The following is a 16,320-nucleotide window of genomic DNA, read 5'->3' on the forward strand; positions in this document are numbered from 1 at the left end:
GTTGAATAACTTATCCAAATTACTTAATTAATCAGGCGCTAAATATAAGAAGAATAATTTGAAGAGAGCCACATGACGGTTAACCATATCTCCTTAGTTTCACACAACGGCGTTTAACAACTCTTTTAAAATCCTTCGTTCAAGTTACGTGAAACACCTTGTATACACTGCAAATATATTTACAAAATTTCGTTAATGTTTAAGCTTTAAAGAAACTTTGGCCCACAAGAACATCAGCAGTGCTTCCGTGGCGCGTAAGGCGCAAGAGCTGCTTTGCCACGGGCCGAGAAGATGCCGCAGTTCTAAGCTAGAATTTCGTTACACGTGTCGTGACGCCTTCACAGACTGTCTGTTTGACGAGTAGCGGCAGCAGTCGCACAGAACATATTGTAGGTTTTATGTGGTGCTACTTTCAGAGCACAATGGCAAGTCCGTCAGTAGAATATGGCACTTGAAGTAGTTCCTGTAGGTCACGTTGAGCCTGATGCAGTGAAGGCATGTTTGGCCATGCCTATTGAGGTCTTGTGGCATATAGGAGTGTCCAGATGGTTAGAATTCAGTTAGGGATCACTACTGATGGCTTGCATCTGTCCACAGAGATCGCTGTAATCGTCAAGCGTGTGGACATGCCACTGTCGCCGCATGTTTTCTCGGGACAGGCATCTGGATCACTTCTCGTAAAGTGTCGTGTCCATTAAGCTTTGGCAGCAAAGTCAGGTTGAACGTTGCCTTGTATACCGCACTGGGAAGGTAACCACTGTGGCACAACGCCCTGATGCCGCTCGCAGGCTTTCATGCATAGGCGTCTGATGTCCGTGATGAGTTGTTCCTACGTGCGTTGCGACTTCACGGACTGTAGGCTTGCTCTTGAGTGGCTGAAGATGATCCAGGACGCAGTACTCTGGTCTATGATGTAAACATAAGCTGCCGGCAGTGCAGCTACTTCAGCGGTTGTAGCTGAAGTGCGACGACTGAGAGTGGCAGAGATGGCAACACTCGCAGACGGAATCCACATATCAATGACAGATCATGTACGCCTTACAGAGCCATCAGTGTAAATATGATGGTGAGCCCTGTAGTTGCTGTTAATATGCTATAGAGCGAAATATGTCCGTGTTGGCGCGGGTGTATTTCTCTTGCTTTTGAACACCCAGCCACTGAAGTGAAAATTGACCAAAAAGGGAATTTCTATGGCGGCTCCGCCGGCATAGAAGTGCTTTGAGAATTAGTCCGCAGTAACCTCCGAAGGACAGGACAAGTGCCTGAAGCAAGCGAATTACGTGGCACTCTGGCAGCAAAGTGCATATGAACTCGAAGAAACTCCTGCTGCAGAAGCACTGCAACCGATAGGCGTCTGCTTTCTGAAATGATTCCTGTACTTCATGTGTTTTTCGGTAGGCCGAGGCACACTCTCAAGGATTTTGCTTGCGTACTAGGGAACGCTTTCATGTTCGTTTAGAAAATACCCTGCGGCGTATTAAGGCTGTATCACAGGAGACCTTCATCGAGAGCCATATACATGCGAAGCCAAGCATTCACGCAGCAGCCAGCGCTGTTTTTTATTTTTTTTTTCATTTCATTTATTGAAGCCTTAAATGCCCGGAGGCATTACATAAGGCGGGGGCAAACGAAGTGTGATGAACTCTTCATCACGCAAAGGAGGGAAAAGAGGAAGAAAAGATAGACGAAGAATAGAAAAGGAAACAACGCTCAGGAGGGAACCGAGCAAGCGGTACTATCATCAATATCACTGTAAAAAAGCTATAAAATACAACAAAATACTACTACATAAATACTGCTAAATACATACTATGCATGAGAAAACAAATCACTATGAATTAATTAAAAGGGGTCAATAGTAAATGCATTTTTTAACAAACCATTCTAGGTGCAGTGAATTGTTAGTTTCTCACGGAAAGTCCTGTGGTCGGCGGAAGAGACAATACAGTCGGGCAGAGTGTTCCACAGCGCTATTGTATTTGGAAAAAAAAAGAATCCTTCATCGAAGACGTACGGCACTGAATGTGCGCGATTGGACAGCTGTGGTTGAGACGGGGAGAGATTCTAGGCGGGGGTTGTAGTCGAGGGTGTCTGGCTGGGTGATAGTAGAAAGAGTCAAGCATACAGAGACGCGAGATGATACGACGTGATTGGAGACTGGGAAGATCGAGTGTGCGTTTTAGTTCAGTTATGCTGGTTTTACTTGAGTAGTTTGACACGATAAAGCGTGCAGCACGATTCTGAATGGCTTCTAATTCGTAGGTGAGATATGCTTGCGAGGGGCCAGATATATGCGTACCCCCGTTTCGGCCGAACGTATGTCTGATGTGCAAGTTTTTTAATAGCGGGCGATGCATATTTCAGATCGCGACACAAAAAACCAAGTGTGCGCGAGGTGTTTGCGCATATTGTTTCAATGTGAGTAACCCATGATAATGACGATGTCAAGTAAACACCTATATACTTATAGCAGTCTGTTCGTGGTATCATAGTTGAGCTTATGTGGTACGCGTAATTTGTAATGCTGCGCTTAGGCGAAAACGACACACATTGGCACTTATTAGGGTAGGAGGCATGAGCCATTTTTCACACCATGAAACGATAATGTCTGTCTTTTTGTAGGTCAATGGGATCAACAGGATTATGGATGGCGTTGTTGTTGTTTGATAGCATACGGAATACACCCGCGTTTGATATTTCTTTCCTTTAACGTTTCAACACGAGGTGTCCACGTCATTAGTCTGTCGTTGTCCCGCCCTGGAACTTACGACTTGACAAATACCGAATTGGAGAGTGCGCAACATTTCCCGTGTAGCACGAGATACCACGCCAAGTAAAAGAAATGTATTATCTGGTGACATCGTTAGACCTCTTGCGAATCGAAAATTTTCAATAGAATTGATAGCCTCCTACGTAGGACACGTCTCTTGATAATAGTCGGTAGACAGCTTGCTCTTTCATCTCTAGGGTAAGCGACGAGCTCAGCATTCTAAGTACACAGAACCGAAGACTCACAGTGAGAAGAGCCATAATAAAAACGCGATGCAATATACTACTAGCCTTTAACTTTTTAGGAACTGAGCAGCTAGTAAGTGCCTTTAAATTTATTAAAGCACTTGCTTATTTCAGCTACTTGTATATTGAACGCGCAGGCACGTAATCGGAGCAGAGAGTGTCCCGATCTCCTAAACTACCGGACCAGTTCCAAGCGCGGCGGAAAGCTCATCATTTATCATATGCTTCACCAGAAAAATGTCGTTCTTGATCTGGCGGACCTATAGATCAAGCACGCACACCCTAGCAGCAAGCATACCGCGACGACGTGCCGCGCACTTACTGAATGCTCAACCATCAGGAGGGCGGGGATTGGTGGGCTTGGTGGTAAGGCACTCACGCCAACGCATGCACCCGCCTCTATCGCCTGCCACTGATGCCATGTCGGCCTTTAAATTCCGTTCTAAAATTATTTCAGAGAGAGAGAGAGAGAGAGACCACTTCATTGAGTCGAGCTCGACAACTTCTTAGACGCCGTCGATGGAAGTGGTTCCCTCTTCATGGGACCCATACGCTTCCCTAGCCGCCTGGGCCCTGGAGATCAGGACGAGCTGGTCTTCCAGGGTGGGGCTGGTTAGTAAGGTCTCCCATTGCTCGGTAAGGGTGGATGAGGGATGGGGTAGGGTAGTGGGGCAGGTAAGAGGTGGGGGTTCGCCTTGACGAAATCGCATACTCCAATGACGTGTTGGAGCGTGCCTAACTGAGTGATTGCAGAAATTACATTCATTTTCTTACCTTTCCGGGTACATATTGTTTTGAAGGCAAGGGTGCGGCAAGGACCCTGCCTGTATGTGCCTGTAGGTCTTTTGTTGTTCTCTGCTAAGCGATTTGTGAGGATCGAGATAACGGCACCTCTCCATCTTGTAATGGTTCGTAATGTCCCTATAACTAATTATGGACTGTGGCTCACCTTCCTCTACCCGGTGTTCCAATTCTAGGGCGAACTGGTGGGCAAGTTCGTTGCCCTCCAGCCCAGGAGAACCGGGTGCCATGCCCACAGCGCTAAAGTCGTGAATTGCGTACGTGTTCTTACGCTGCAATGGCGTTTTCTTTTTTTTTCCATAACTACATATTGCTCTGGATTGCCTCATCTCAGTACTATCAACGCGGGAGTCACAGCGTCAATGGCCGCAATCATATACTCACCTTTTACGATCTGATGAACATGCAAAAACCCTCCTGGTGTAACGCGATACGTATCTGTATGCATAAAGGTAGAAATAAAACAGCCCTCTCGACCTTGTTTTATTCTCCTTTGGACGCAATAGCCTAAAGACAAACACAAACACAAATAGACAAACAAAAACAAACAGGAAATCGCATGCCTTGCAATTCAGTGGTTAACTGGAATAAATACAACGCGCACATTGAATCAGCGCCCATTGCAACTGAGTGCTCATTCGGGAATACACTTTTATTAAACTTCAGCTATATTCAGCATGTGCAAATAGGAAACGGCGGGCTCTCTTTGACACTTTTGACTGCATCTCTACGCAGGCCTTGTCGAATGCGGTCAACATGGCCCGAAATATGCGCATGACCGAACCTATGACGTTCCTGGGCGTGTGGCTTTCCAGCTCTGAGGAAGTCAACAATTTCTTGGCGGAGGTCGTGAGCATGCAGTAAGACCGAGTATATTTTTGCAGCCTGCAGCTGAAAGAAAACGGAGCAGATGAGCACCGCGTGCAGGGCACTGCGAAAGCACGTTGCCTCTTACTTTGTCCTCGTAAAATCAAACAGTAATGGCTGCTCAAGAATGGCTGCTCGCCGTGGTAGTTCATTGACTATGGCGTTCTGCAATAACGTTCTTTACTCCGCCACGGCAGCCGCATTCCGATTTGGGTGGTAAGTAGGTAGGTTCGCGTACAGTGGTTTGGGGTCACGTAAGAAAACGCGAGTTGGGCAAAATCAACCCCGAGCCATTGACTAAGGCCCATCACATAAACCAATGTGCAGGTTTGGGATGGTGAAAGACATAATCTATTATTTAATGAACTGGGATAAATTCTTGTGCATTTGTATCACTGGTGGTATATTTTGTCGAGGGTACTTATGCAGAATATTTATCAGTGTATCGCCTTTTATTTCGCATAGGATAATTACAAATTCCACTTTTTGGGACATTACTATATTGTTACGAGGTTTCGCATCAGAAAGCCTGGCAATGAAGCTGGCGGAGTACGCCTAATTCACTAAGAATGGGTAGTGTGTGTATGGTAGTCCATATTTACTAAATGCTTGACTACTTTGCATATATTAGCGGTAACGCCAAAGGCAGTGCATTCAGAGGACATCTACAGAGCTCAAAACAGTTGTTTTTTTTTTCGCGCAGCCATCGTCTCTGCTTTTGCAACATGAAGACCAACGTTCATCAAAAACTATATTTTTTTACATGGGTGCACTCTGCTCCTTTAGGTCGCACTCAGCTTGCCCTAACAAGGTTACACCAAGGGCAAGAAATTTACATATGAGTGCGCGACAATAAAGATAGGCAGTGGGTATGCTGTACCGGTTAAGCTAAAGTCACATGATAATAAAACACTAATTCAAATGCACAGCGGCAAGTGTATGAAGAGTAACGCATGACGACTTGATATAATGCATGACGTGTAAAAGCTGGCCTTATTGACAATAAAAACGTCGATTTAAGATTGCTGGTTTAAGATAATTCTACGAAGCTGCCCAAGAAAATCCTGGATAAATTAGGTAGCATATAAAATTACTCAAGCCAGATTTCGATGGTTACGATTACGTTATGCAAGCCGTTTCCGCTTGTAAAACAATGTTTAATTAAAGCTTCCTCTGCAGCTTATAGTGGTATACCACTATTGGTAATCCTGCTTCAAGGACGTTACAAGCGATTGCCTCAAATGTACCTAGAGAAATATTTATTCCATAATACTGTTTGAAATTGTTACACTTGCGTATATGTGCAACGACACCATCGAAGGTAATCAGTATTCAGGACTTAATAAAGATTTCAAACTTTCCGTGGAGGAAGCATACTTGGGCATGTCCATATTCGGAAATATGATTACCATACTAATTGTGTATAATAAAAGAGAGGGAACGCTTCGCCTTCGCCTTGACGTGTTCATGCATGGTTTAGGCAAATTTGCACGTTGGCGTGGTTGGGATATGCCCGATACACGTCGTGCTTAGGTGTGTAGTACCTGCGAGTAAATATGTTAAGAAGACACTAAAGACCAATCCATATTTAAATAAAAAAAATCATTTTTTAAAAACTCTAATTCGATTTATTTCACAGAAAAATGCACAATAGTACTAATGCGAGTGAAGGCCAAACTTTCTTTTTTAAATGTGACGCTGTCGCATATCAGTGTGACGCGTCACGGATTTGCAAGTATCTTTCTCGTATTTTCGTCGTATATGGGGAGAAAAAGTTACAAAAAGCTGGATGGGTCCAGTATTCGGTTCCTTTAAAGCGAAATGTGGCCCTTTCCCGATTAACAGTTAACTTGAGCGGGCGCTACCAAAATCTATGACGTCAGGTGAGCTGGTGATGCAACTTAAGGTTGTTCAAGCTTTTTCTGGCTTAAGATAACTACGCTTCCGTCCCGTCAAGTGTGGCCGTCTTGCTATCTCCGAAGTGTATTTTCGTAATGTCAGTTACCTTATACTAATCTTCCGTGTTAATAAAAGTTTGCTTAGTGGTAATTGACATCAACGGCTTAGGCACTTTTGGTCGCCAGAAGCTAGTGTATTTTCACCGTAACTGTCCTCCTTTCCTTTTCTCTGTAGGCACGTGACGACAATCATCCTGCAGACTCACCTTTCAGTTGCATACAGAAGCAACGAAAGCTGTTTCTCCTTGCCGATATCCTTGCTGACCGGTTCCCCCGGACTCCCTACCTTTGTGAGTTGTAGTAGTAGTAGTAATAGTAGTTGTATAGTAGTAGTTAGTAGTAGTTGTAGTAGTAGTTGTAGTAGTAGTTGTAGTAGTAGAAGAAGAACAAGAAGAAGAAATAGAAGAAGAAGCGGAAGATTACTTCTGTCTTGCATACATACACAAGAGAAGGAACAGAAAGAAAAGGCGTTTTATACGCCTGGCGAGAACATTTGACGCATCATAACAGAACACCATGAGGAACCAAGTTATATATATTTCCCACTAAGAAAAGCAGCTAATGAGAGACAATTTTTGTACAGTAGTAAATAGGAGTGAAAACAACAACAACGGCAACAACAACAGAAAAGATATGCACTCGTGGCTACTTATGACAAAAATAATAAGGGGTGTTTTTTTCTTAGCTGCCCGAAACTTTTTAAACATTACCTATGGCAGATATCACAATAGCGCCCCGGCAGTAGCTGCGCATTTCGCGACCGGACGCAAGGGGAACTGATGATCGTACCTCACTCTCGCGCGGCATAAATGGAGGCAAGCGGGGAAGGAGCGGGGGGGAGGGGGAAGAAGTGGGGGGGGCGGCTTCGAAACTGCCAAAAAGTGCGGAAATTGCATGGTCGCGCGTGGCCGCGAGCATTATCTTGAAAGTGAGATGGAGACGGCTCGTACCTTTGTGCGCGTTGTGTTCTCGCCGCGCTTGCGTTAAAGCCGATAGACGGCACTAAGGTCACTTCGCTCGCTGCTGCTGCCGCGCTTGCTCGCACTAGCGTTTTCAGAGCGGGTGTCCGCATTCATCGAGTGGGGTGTGTTCAGGTTTGCTCGTGCGCGATGAAGCCGTGCTTGTTAATTGAGTCAGTAAGACAACGATGCCAAGCTCATACGGCCGATAAAACTACTATTCTTACTTGGTATAGCTCCGCCCTAATTTGCTGTCGCAATCGATGCTGCGCCTTGCGGGCACAACTGCGACTTTTTTTTTAATGAACAATTCGTTTGTTATAACTTTTCTTTACCTTTTCGTCATCCATGCCAATACGCCTCAACAGTCTCTTGAATAAAAGAGCGAATAGTACAAATTTTTTTTTGCCCACTGAAGAGTAAGGGAACCGATCCTGTACAGCCATCCTACCGTTTGCGAAAGTTGATTAATTAGATGATTAATGTGGACGTTCCACTTTAAGTCTTCGCTGAACCATACGCCAAGAAATGTTTTTTTTTGGCTTGATAATGTTCCCGTCAAATTTTATCTTTATGTCATGTTTAACATGTTTATTTACTGGGCGAGATGAGATACGTCGTTTTCGTAGCATCCAAATGTACCTAGTTTTGTTTCATCCAGTTTGAGAGTGATGTCGTATACTCATCACATCTTTTTTTTTTCGGGTGTTTCTTAGTATTCTGATTGATGTAAAGAATACGTCTGCATACGTAATGATCTGGTGAGGAGGCTGGTGTACAGACAGTATTTTGCTCTACTACAACTTGAAAGTGGAAAAATTTCATTCACCCAACAGTAGTGCCAAGCTACAAAGGAAGCCCATCGCAGGTTGCTCATAAAGAAGCTTCATGGTTCATTAAAACCTTGTGCTGGTCCAGGAGATTGAACTGGCATGGTCGCTCGGGTCGTGCTGCCGTTTGGTGGATGACAGTCCTCCACTTTCGTGAACTCACCCGACCTTGCGGGCTTCCGCATATCTGATTGCTTTTACTGCAACGTTCGTGAATGAATATCGTTCTTATAATATTTATAAAGCTTTGTAACCAACCATGAATGTCAGTGTCTGTCATGTAGGTGCAGCTGTTTTCGAACAAATAGTTGCAGCGAGATACGTGAACGCTAGGCACGTTGACTGCGAAAGGCCTCTCAAGCATTAAAGGGTCCCTAAATTGCGGGATAATTAAAAAAAATTGGAGGCTTATCAAGGTTAAGCCCAGTGGATGCGAAGCATCCACTGGGCTTAACCTCAGCGTATCCTTAGTGTTTGGAGGCATCTTGACCGCATACACGCCCGGCGCAAAGACGCTGGCGTGGTTGCGGGCACAGAGACTGACGCGACGGCGGGCGCGCGCCGCTTCATCCCTGGCGTGACGTCACATATCACGTGATGCAGCGATGGTGGCGCCGCCGCCGCGGCGCGCGCGACGGCGCGAACCGAAGCGTGGAGGCCTCCGCCGGGCGACGTCCGACGGCGCGATATGAGGCCCCATCTGCAGCCGGTGTGACGCCATCACGTGACGTCACATCATGTGATCTCACTTCAGGGTCAATGGTGGCCACCGCCGGGAGGCGACCGACGGCGCGATATGAGGCCCCATCTGCAGCCGGTGTGACGTCATCACGTGACCTACTTGAAGGTCACTTGCAGGTTAATGGTGGCCACCGCCGGGAGGCGACCGACGGCGCGATATGAGGCCCCATCTGCAGCCTGTGTGACGTCATCACGTGACGTCATGTCACGTGACCCCACTTCAGGGTCAATGGTGGCCACCGCCGGGCGTCGCGCGAAGGCCCGAAACCTACGTTAATATGCTTCGCATAAAAATTATTGGTTCGCCGGAAGGCCGAATCATTGAAAGCGGTAGGAAAGTTTAGCGTTGCGCTGAGGCTCTTCGGAACGTGTTCAACAATACGCGGGGGCGACATATTGACGTGACGCGTTCAATGGGAGAGAAGTACTGCTTCACAGCAATAACTGTCTTGGCCGCCAGCAAACGGCCTGCAACACTGGCCAGCACGATGAGGAACGCTGCCACTGGCGGCCCAGCTTACGCTGTTGGATCGTGCACGAAATGAGACCGAAAGAAAAATCGTCGGCGTTCGCATTTAGAAGTTCACTGCCTGTTTCGCTGAGACCGCTTAATGCACCACGATGTGTGGTATGCACACGGCGGCTCGGCTGCAGCATCACCGTTTGGGCGAACAACGCTCATACCAGCAGCGGAAGGCAGAACGCTGCCTTGCTTCGCTGTGGAAGCGATTGTGTGGAGCGTGAGGCGGCGTCGACTTGGCTTTGTCGCACTTCGAGCTAAACGCACTCCGTGACCGTCGCGTCACTGAATACCCCAGAACAATTAACGCGTGGGCTGCGCGTGCATCAGGTGCCGTGACAGTAATTCGGCGCCGCAGCCGACGGCGTGAACGCGCCTGGAGGCACCGTATGATTGCTATGCAATAAAAACAGTCGTGTGCTTCTCTGGATTCTTTCGCTTCGTTTCTTCAGGCGTCGTGACGTTACCAGGGTAATGCACGAGACGTCACTAGGGTAGAAGCCGTTCCCCTGTACGTATACACAGCTTGCACGTGACGTTAATTCCGCCGCTCCGTCCCTTCGGTTGCTGGGTTCTGGGTACCGCGCTTGGATCGCTCGTTCGTTCATTGTGGACTACACCCCGCCCGTGAATCGCGTGTGAGAATTTAGGCGTTCTGATGCCAAAAGGCAATATTACCGAGTCTTGTCATTTGTATTTCGATTGGTTGGTGGATTCTACCACGGCAAGGTACGAGACAAAGGTCGAAATGCGCCACGGCGTGGACCCATACAGGCTAGGAGTCGGTGCAGGGCCACTGCAGATGCGGAGTTTCTCCCAGGCACGATGCAAGTAGATGATAATTATGCGGGCTTCCCAACGATTTACGTAACCCCGCGGCAATTGAAGGCCGATGTAATATTGGATGCACACAATTACATCACAAGCCTCTGGTTGAAGGGCGTGTATAATTGCGGCCACAGTCGGAGTCTGCCACCGTACTGGGTGAGGTGAGCTAACACGAATGAATTCTCGCGTACCAGGAACTGGAAACCACAACTAGCTTATATCTCATTTGTATTTTTCGTTGAGGCGCATCCGATTTGCCACGCGAGCAGGAGAAGCTGCTGGCCGGAGTTTGTGTCCTACTGAACTCATGCACTCAGCAAAAGAGCTAAATGCGATGCAACTTCCTTATCTACCCTGTTTTTTGGTACTTCGTTGATATAGGTGTCTGACCACCGCTAAGCCCAAATCTGAGCCAATATACATAGAGTTTAGGTTGCACGTTCACGCAAATAATTGCACGTTTAGGTGACACAATCGTTGTACGCGGCGACATAAACCCGCTTCGAAATAAAGTCACCAAATCAACGCAACATTTAAAAACGTTGTTCCAAGCAGCGTTTTTGTTCTTTTCTAGGTACACAGATGCATTACATAAGCAGTAGCTTTACAAAAGGAGACTGTAAGACAAGCTGAGACAGCGAGCTGCGAACAATAGTCGAGAACTCCCAGAGTGCAGCGTATTCGACGACTCGTGCTCGCCGATATAGGCCAGCAATGCATGTTTTCCGCGTTGTGCTGACGTGCTTTTTGTAGCGTAAAGCTATGCTACGCAGGTTGGATCCGAGCTTCGCGTTCTTCTGCGCCTGCCATACTGCGCATGCACGAGAACCGCGTGACGTCACGAGAAGCGCAGCTGCGTCGCCCTCGCCGCCGCCGACTACGGCGCATTCCAGAGGTGTGACGTCGCAGTCTCCGCAGACGCACCAGCGCCGTGTGCGCCCGCTGCTGCATTTACGATTGCGGCGCCGCGCGGCACTGCGCATGCGCGAGGAGGGCGCACCGTGCGTATAAATGCTAAAGTCTCTTAAACGTCGTAAAATTGCGACACTCTCCTCTCTTTCGCGCTCCCTCCTTGACCGTGGCGCCGCTCACACTGCTCGAGCGTAGCAACAGCGCCAACATACGCTCCTAGCCACTCCGTAGACGCTTCTCGAGAAAATGGCGCTGATGCACAGCGCGAGGGCCCACGTGATGCTATTAGGCCAATAGCGGCGCGGCGTCGGCCTCGGCCAGAGCGCGCGAGGAGGAGGCCGCATTCTTCAAAGCGTGGTACTACTTTACGAAGTTTAAGGGGCTTTAATAAATGCGCGGGAGAGACGGTTGATGCACCGTGCTCGACATGGAGGTTAAGGAGAGTCGAGCCGCTGCCAGTCGGCGCAAAGGACTGGAAAACCTAAATTCTTCAGACCCCAAGGTTGTCTCTTGGCAGTTTGCCGTCGAGCGTCGAAAGAACGAGCGTGCCAAGGCAAAACGTGCGGTCGAGACACCGGAGCAACGGGAAGAACGCCTAGCGAAAAGACGTCGCCAAGAAGCTCAACACCGTGCTATGGCCTCCCGACAACAGCGGCTGGATCAAGAGAGTGTGACAGACGATCCCAAGACTCGTCGGTGCACTGAACATACTATGAAACTCGGTGAAAGTGCGGGTGCGTCTACCCTTTTCGTCTCGGATTTTGTGAACAATCCGTTTGGACACATTTGTGAACAAGGCCATAGCCGGATAAGCTAAGCTTAGCAAGCAAGGCAAGAGATTAACCAAGCATAACCGTACCTTTACGCTACGTATATGCTGGCACAGCTGAGCTAAGCCACTGCCCATTTTTCCCTTGCCTGTGATGCAGTGTCAACCACACACACGGACGATGTGAAGGTTGAAGTCCGTTCTAGTCATACGGGAAACCGGCGGCACCGACGCTTTTCGGGGAGAATCCTTGCTTTTTCACCATGACGAGTTATTACTTTTGGCAAACTATGCCAACATACGTCCAGTTTTCTTCGCAGCTGGGCCTCTTAAGAGTGCTTGTCTCTCTTGTCGGGCAAGCAAATATTGCGCAGAACATGCATTATTCCGCACGAAAAAAGAAATGTGGTGCGACGCGTACACAGTAGTCGAGTGGCTTCGCTTCGGTGCTTCATCAGATGGTACCCAGCAATGACGGACACGCTCAAGAAAGCCGCAGGAAGTAAAGTGAGTGCAAGCTATGTATAGAAAGGACAATCCTTTCGATACGTATGCTATCACGCCTTCGGCATACGGTCGCACGCCCGCTCTTTGTTACATGGCACAGTTGTCTAATACTTTGCTACCGCTATTAATGCTTCGCCTATCGGGTTGAAATTGCGGCTTTCTTTCTTCAATGCATTTCTCTTCTTTCGCCTAGAGTAAATGGGCAGGCACAAGTACTGACTCCGCTCCTGTTTGGAATTCTAGCCTTTCTCGGTGTATTTCACGTTGCACACTACACGCTAAGAATGTGCAAACATCGATTTATGTGTGGATGTCAACGCAGGAGATTGCCGAGGAAGCCGCCTCGGCTCTGCACGCTCAGGGGAACAAGTTCCGAGTCGTGTTTTCCTCAACTCTGGGCGTCATGACGTATGTCGGTTATCCGTTTTCTAAAGAGCCGGTGGTCCCCTTCCAGCCCTGCCACCAAGCTTTCATGGGCAACATTGACATCACTTGCAAAGACGCTGCACCTCTCGTGACGAGGATTTTAGTCAAGCTGCAATCCTACGCCTACATAAGCTTCGAGTTTGGCAATTTCCCCTTTTTCGGCACTTATGAGACCGAAGAGACCTTGGTCGAAAAGGTAGGTAACTTTCCTTCATGTGATGTTCCGTTTTTCTTGCTCGTTTGGGCTCAGCACACAGAAAAGTTCGCGATGCACAAAATTCTGCAACAGCTCCTGCGAGGTTTAGCTCGCAAATGTAGCGGCTGACGCGCTCGAACGGTGTATTGAAGCCCATGCACCACTAATAGCTCAGGGCGACGAGACGGAGCTGTATCGTTTATTGCTATGAGGCATGTGTTTGCTGTGGTGGTGTGACGGATTCAATATCGGTCCATGTTACAAACCACGTTAGAGCCCCTGCGATTGCACATATGCCATGCACTGGTATTGGGAGGATAAATGTACCTAGTGGCGCCTTTCGGTTACGCTACGTTTGGGAACAGCCCGGTTCACTCGGCCAAGGGGCAGCCCACGTGATGTGAAGGAAACAGCCCAGGAAAGTTTCGGTAAAAAGAAATAAAAAGAACTGCGGAGAGCCAACGCGCAAGTTCGCATTTATGTGAAGAGAGGCTTTCGTTGATCGGTTAGGTTATTGCTATAAAGCTAAATTTGGTGCGTGCAGCTGACTTCATTGCCATCCTACATAACGTGTAATCTCATGCAATGTTTCTGCAGTCGCGCATTTATTACCACGCAATGTTTATATTTATGCGCTACACCGCTCACAAGTTGTGCTGAAGTTCGAACACCAGTTCATGCGAATGCGCAGTGTAAGACGTTCGCTCAGTGATAACACAAGGAGCGTATATATGGAGGGTAGCCCAGGTAACCTGTTCCAAAGCTTGAAGATATGCGAGTGCCAAGTAGCTCGACAGAACAAAGGCAATGTCTTTTGCAGTCAGACTATTTTAATATTTTGCCCAATTTCATAAGAATTAGTTGTTAATAATTATTTAGCTTCTGAAATATATTCAGACCAAAATCGTCAATCCGAAAACTGTAGGCCGTCAAGAAAAATTCGCGGTTCATCTTTGCTTTGCTTTATAGGGGCTACAAAAAAGCTTTTCTCCGAGCCTGAACGCAAGCCCACAAGAGCAGGTAAAAAGTGACGCATGTGTAGTCGCGTGGTACTTCTTGTGTTTTGCGCGCTTTCTTTAGCGCTTGCAAAACTAGTTCCTGTAGCGCTTATTGAGCAACAAAAGCATGGATATATATATATATATATATATATATATATATATATATATATATATATATATATATATATATATATATATATATATATATATATATATAGTGCGACTGACGGTGTTATGCTCTGGACCCCCGTCAGTTGCGCTTCGCTGCCCAAAAAGGCAGGGCGTGTGTTGACTGAGCTCCTGAACAACACTTTGCAGTGTGGCGAACGTGGCCTAACTCATGGATCTGGGACCTCAAAGGGAACGACGTAATGCCTGCGCACTTCCGTGACGTTTAGCGCTAAATCGCAGCTGAATATTTTCCTCTGTCGGCCTGCCTGCGGCTTCCTGCGGAGGAGATCATGTGTCTGCTCTCATCTGCGCCCCAGTGTACAGGGTGTCCCACATAAATTGAGCCAATAATTTAAATATGAAAGGCGCGTCGGAAGCGAATTGAACCGAACGCATACTATTCGCAATAGCCTATAGTGACTCAGACAAGTTTTTGGGTTCCTTGCGACTGCAGCTTCTATATATGTAAATTTAAAGGCTGAAGCGCAGGCTGTGAACAAGTAGCACAGCAGTTGAATACATTCATAAGATTTCTGTTGCCTTAGAACACTTAGATTCATCTGAGGGCGAATAATTTGCCGCAAGTGATCCCTGGTAGGGCACGGGAAAAGGAAGCAAAACGTTGGCTCTCCGGCAATCGATAGTAGATGTAAGCATGACATGGCTACCAGCAAAGCAGATTGGCTGGTGTAATTACGACTATTACTCACCATCATCTCGCAACCACTCTCGGCGCGCCTGACGCTGCCCTCCTGGTTGCACAACGGAACTCACGGACCGCTCGCGTTGAAAAAAGTACAGGCAACCCTGTCTCAGCGCCAAAAGATGACAATTAACTGTATGGTGCACTGTATCTGTCTTTTGAACGTCGCTATTGGAAATGACAGATAAAACTTCGGCGTACTAGAAGTTACAGCCTGAGTGATATTGTGAGCAAACATTAGGAAGAACTCGGAAGCAGTATTTTTTGTAACTTGTTTGGGCAGCAACTAGCGTATGTAGTGCGATCCTGTACAAAGGGTTGGGGGCCAGAGACCGCATTTTAATGTTTTGACTGGTTGCCCAAATGATCTTGTTTTGTTCTCGCAATGTTGCTCGGAAGTTGTCGTCTGAGTGCCCATGTAACGGCTCTGGATTTGGCTCAAGGTCACTTGAAGGTCGCCGACAACGGGAGATAAAGCATTTTATGCTTAATATGGTTGTAATTATGGCACTTTTCGACAACTGAATCTATAGAAAAAGCTTAAAACTGCGTCAAATAATACCATCTTTAACTCATCCGTTCTTGGATGCCAAAAATTACCCGTGTGCGTATGCACTCGGTGAAACACTGTTCTTCAGAAAACATGACAGCCTATATTCCTATATCCACCGCTTCTGCAGCTGAACATGTACATTGAACACGTCTCAGACGGCTGGGCGCTGTTCGAGGTGGATCGTGACTCCTGGCTGGTGTGCGGCTACAAGAAGGAAGATGACTACCCTCGCCTATCAGCTGTCCAGCAGCAAGCGCGCCTTCGACAAGCAGTAAACGCTAGTACTACATCCCCATCAATAAATATGACTAAACAATGAATAAAGGAGTGCTATGCGTCCCTTTATTATGGCTAACCTAGCAGTTACTTCGTCCTGTGAGCACGTTTATCTTCGGAAAGCCGTGGAAGTTCTGCTATCTGACGAGCTTCACATCTGACCGCATGGTCGTTTGCAACAATGGTAATAATGAAAAAGGTAGTTAATTAGGCGTTACGAACTAATAGATTAACTAGATTAAGAGCACTTCAATAAGTACTCGAAGTTCCTTAAGGTTGCCGCTAAC

General features: G+C 47.2%; 1 protein-coding gene across 1 annotated transcript in view; it reads left to right on the top strand.

Moving 5' to 3' along the window:
- LOC142583530 (uncharacterized) overlaps positions 1-16,076 on the top strand; it is a 42,418-nt gene extending 26,342 nt beyond the window's left edge. The window contains exons 8-11 of the mRNA XM_075694018.1: positions 4,552-4,676; positions 6,817-6,931; positions 13,030-13,329; positions 15,885-16,076. Of these exons, the coding sequence (XP_075550133.1) occupies positions 4,552-4,676; positions 6,817-6,931; positions 13,030-13,329; positions 15,885-16,076 (732 nt within the window). The remainder of the gene's footprint in view (positions 1-4,551; positions 4,677-6,816; positions 6,932-13,029; positions 13,330-15,884) is intronic.
- Positions 16,077-16,320: the final 244 nt, after the last annotated feature.

The sequence above is a fragment of the Dermacentor variabilis genome, chromosome 5 (assembly GCF_050947875.1).
Source record: "Dermacentor variabilis isolate Ectoservices chromosome 5, ASM5094787v1, whole genome shotgun sequence".
In the NCBI taxonomy this organism is placed as follows: domain Eukaryota; kingdom Metazoa; phylum Arthropoda; class Arachnida; order Ixodida; family Ixodidae; genus Dermacentor; species Dermacentor variabilis.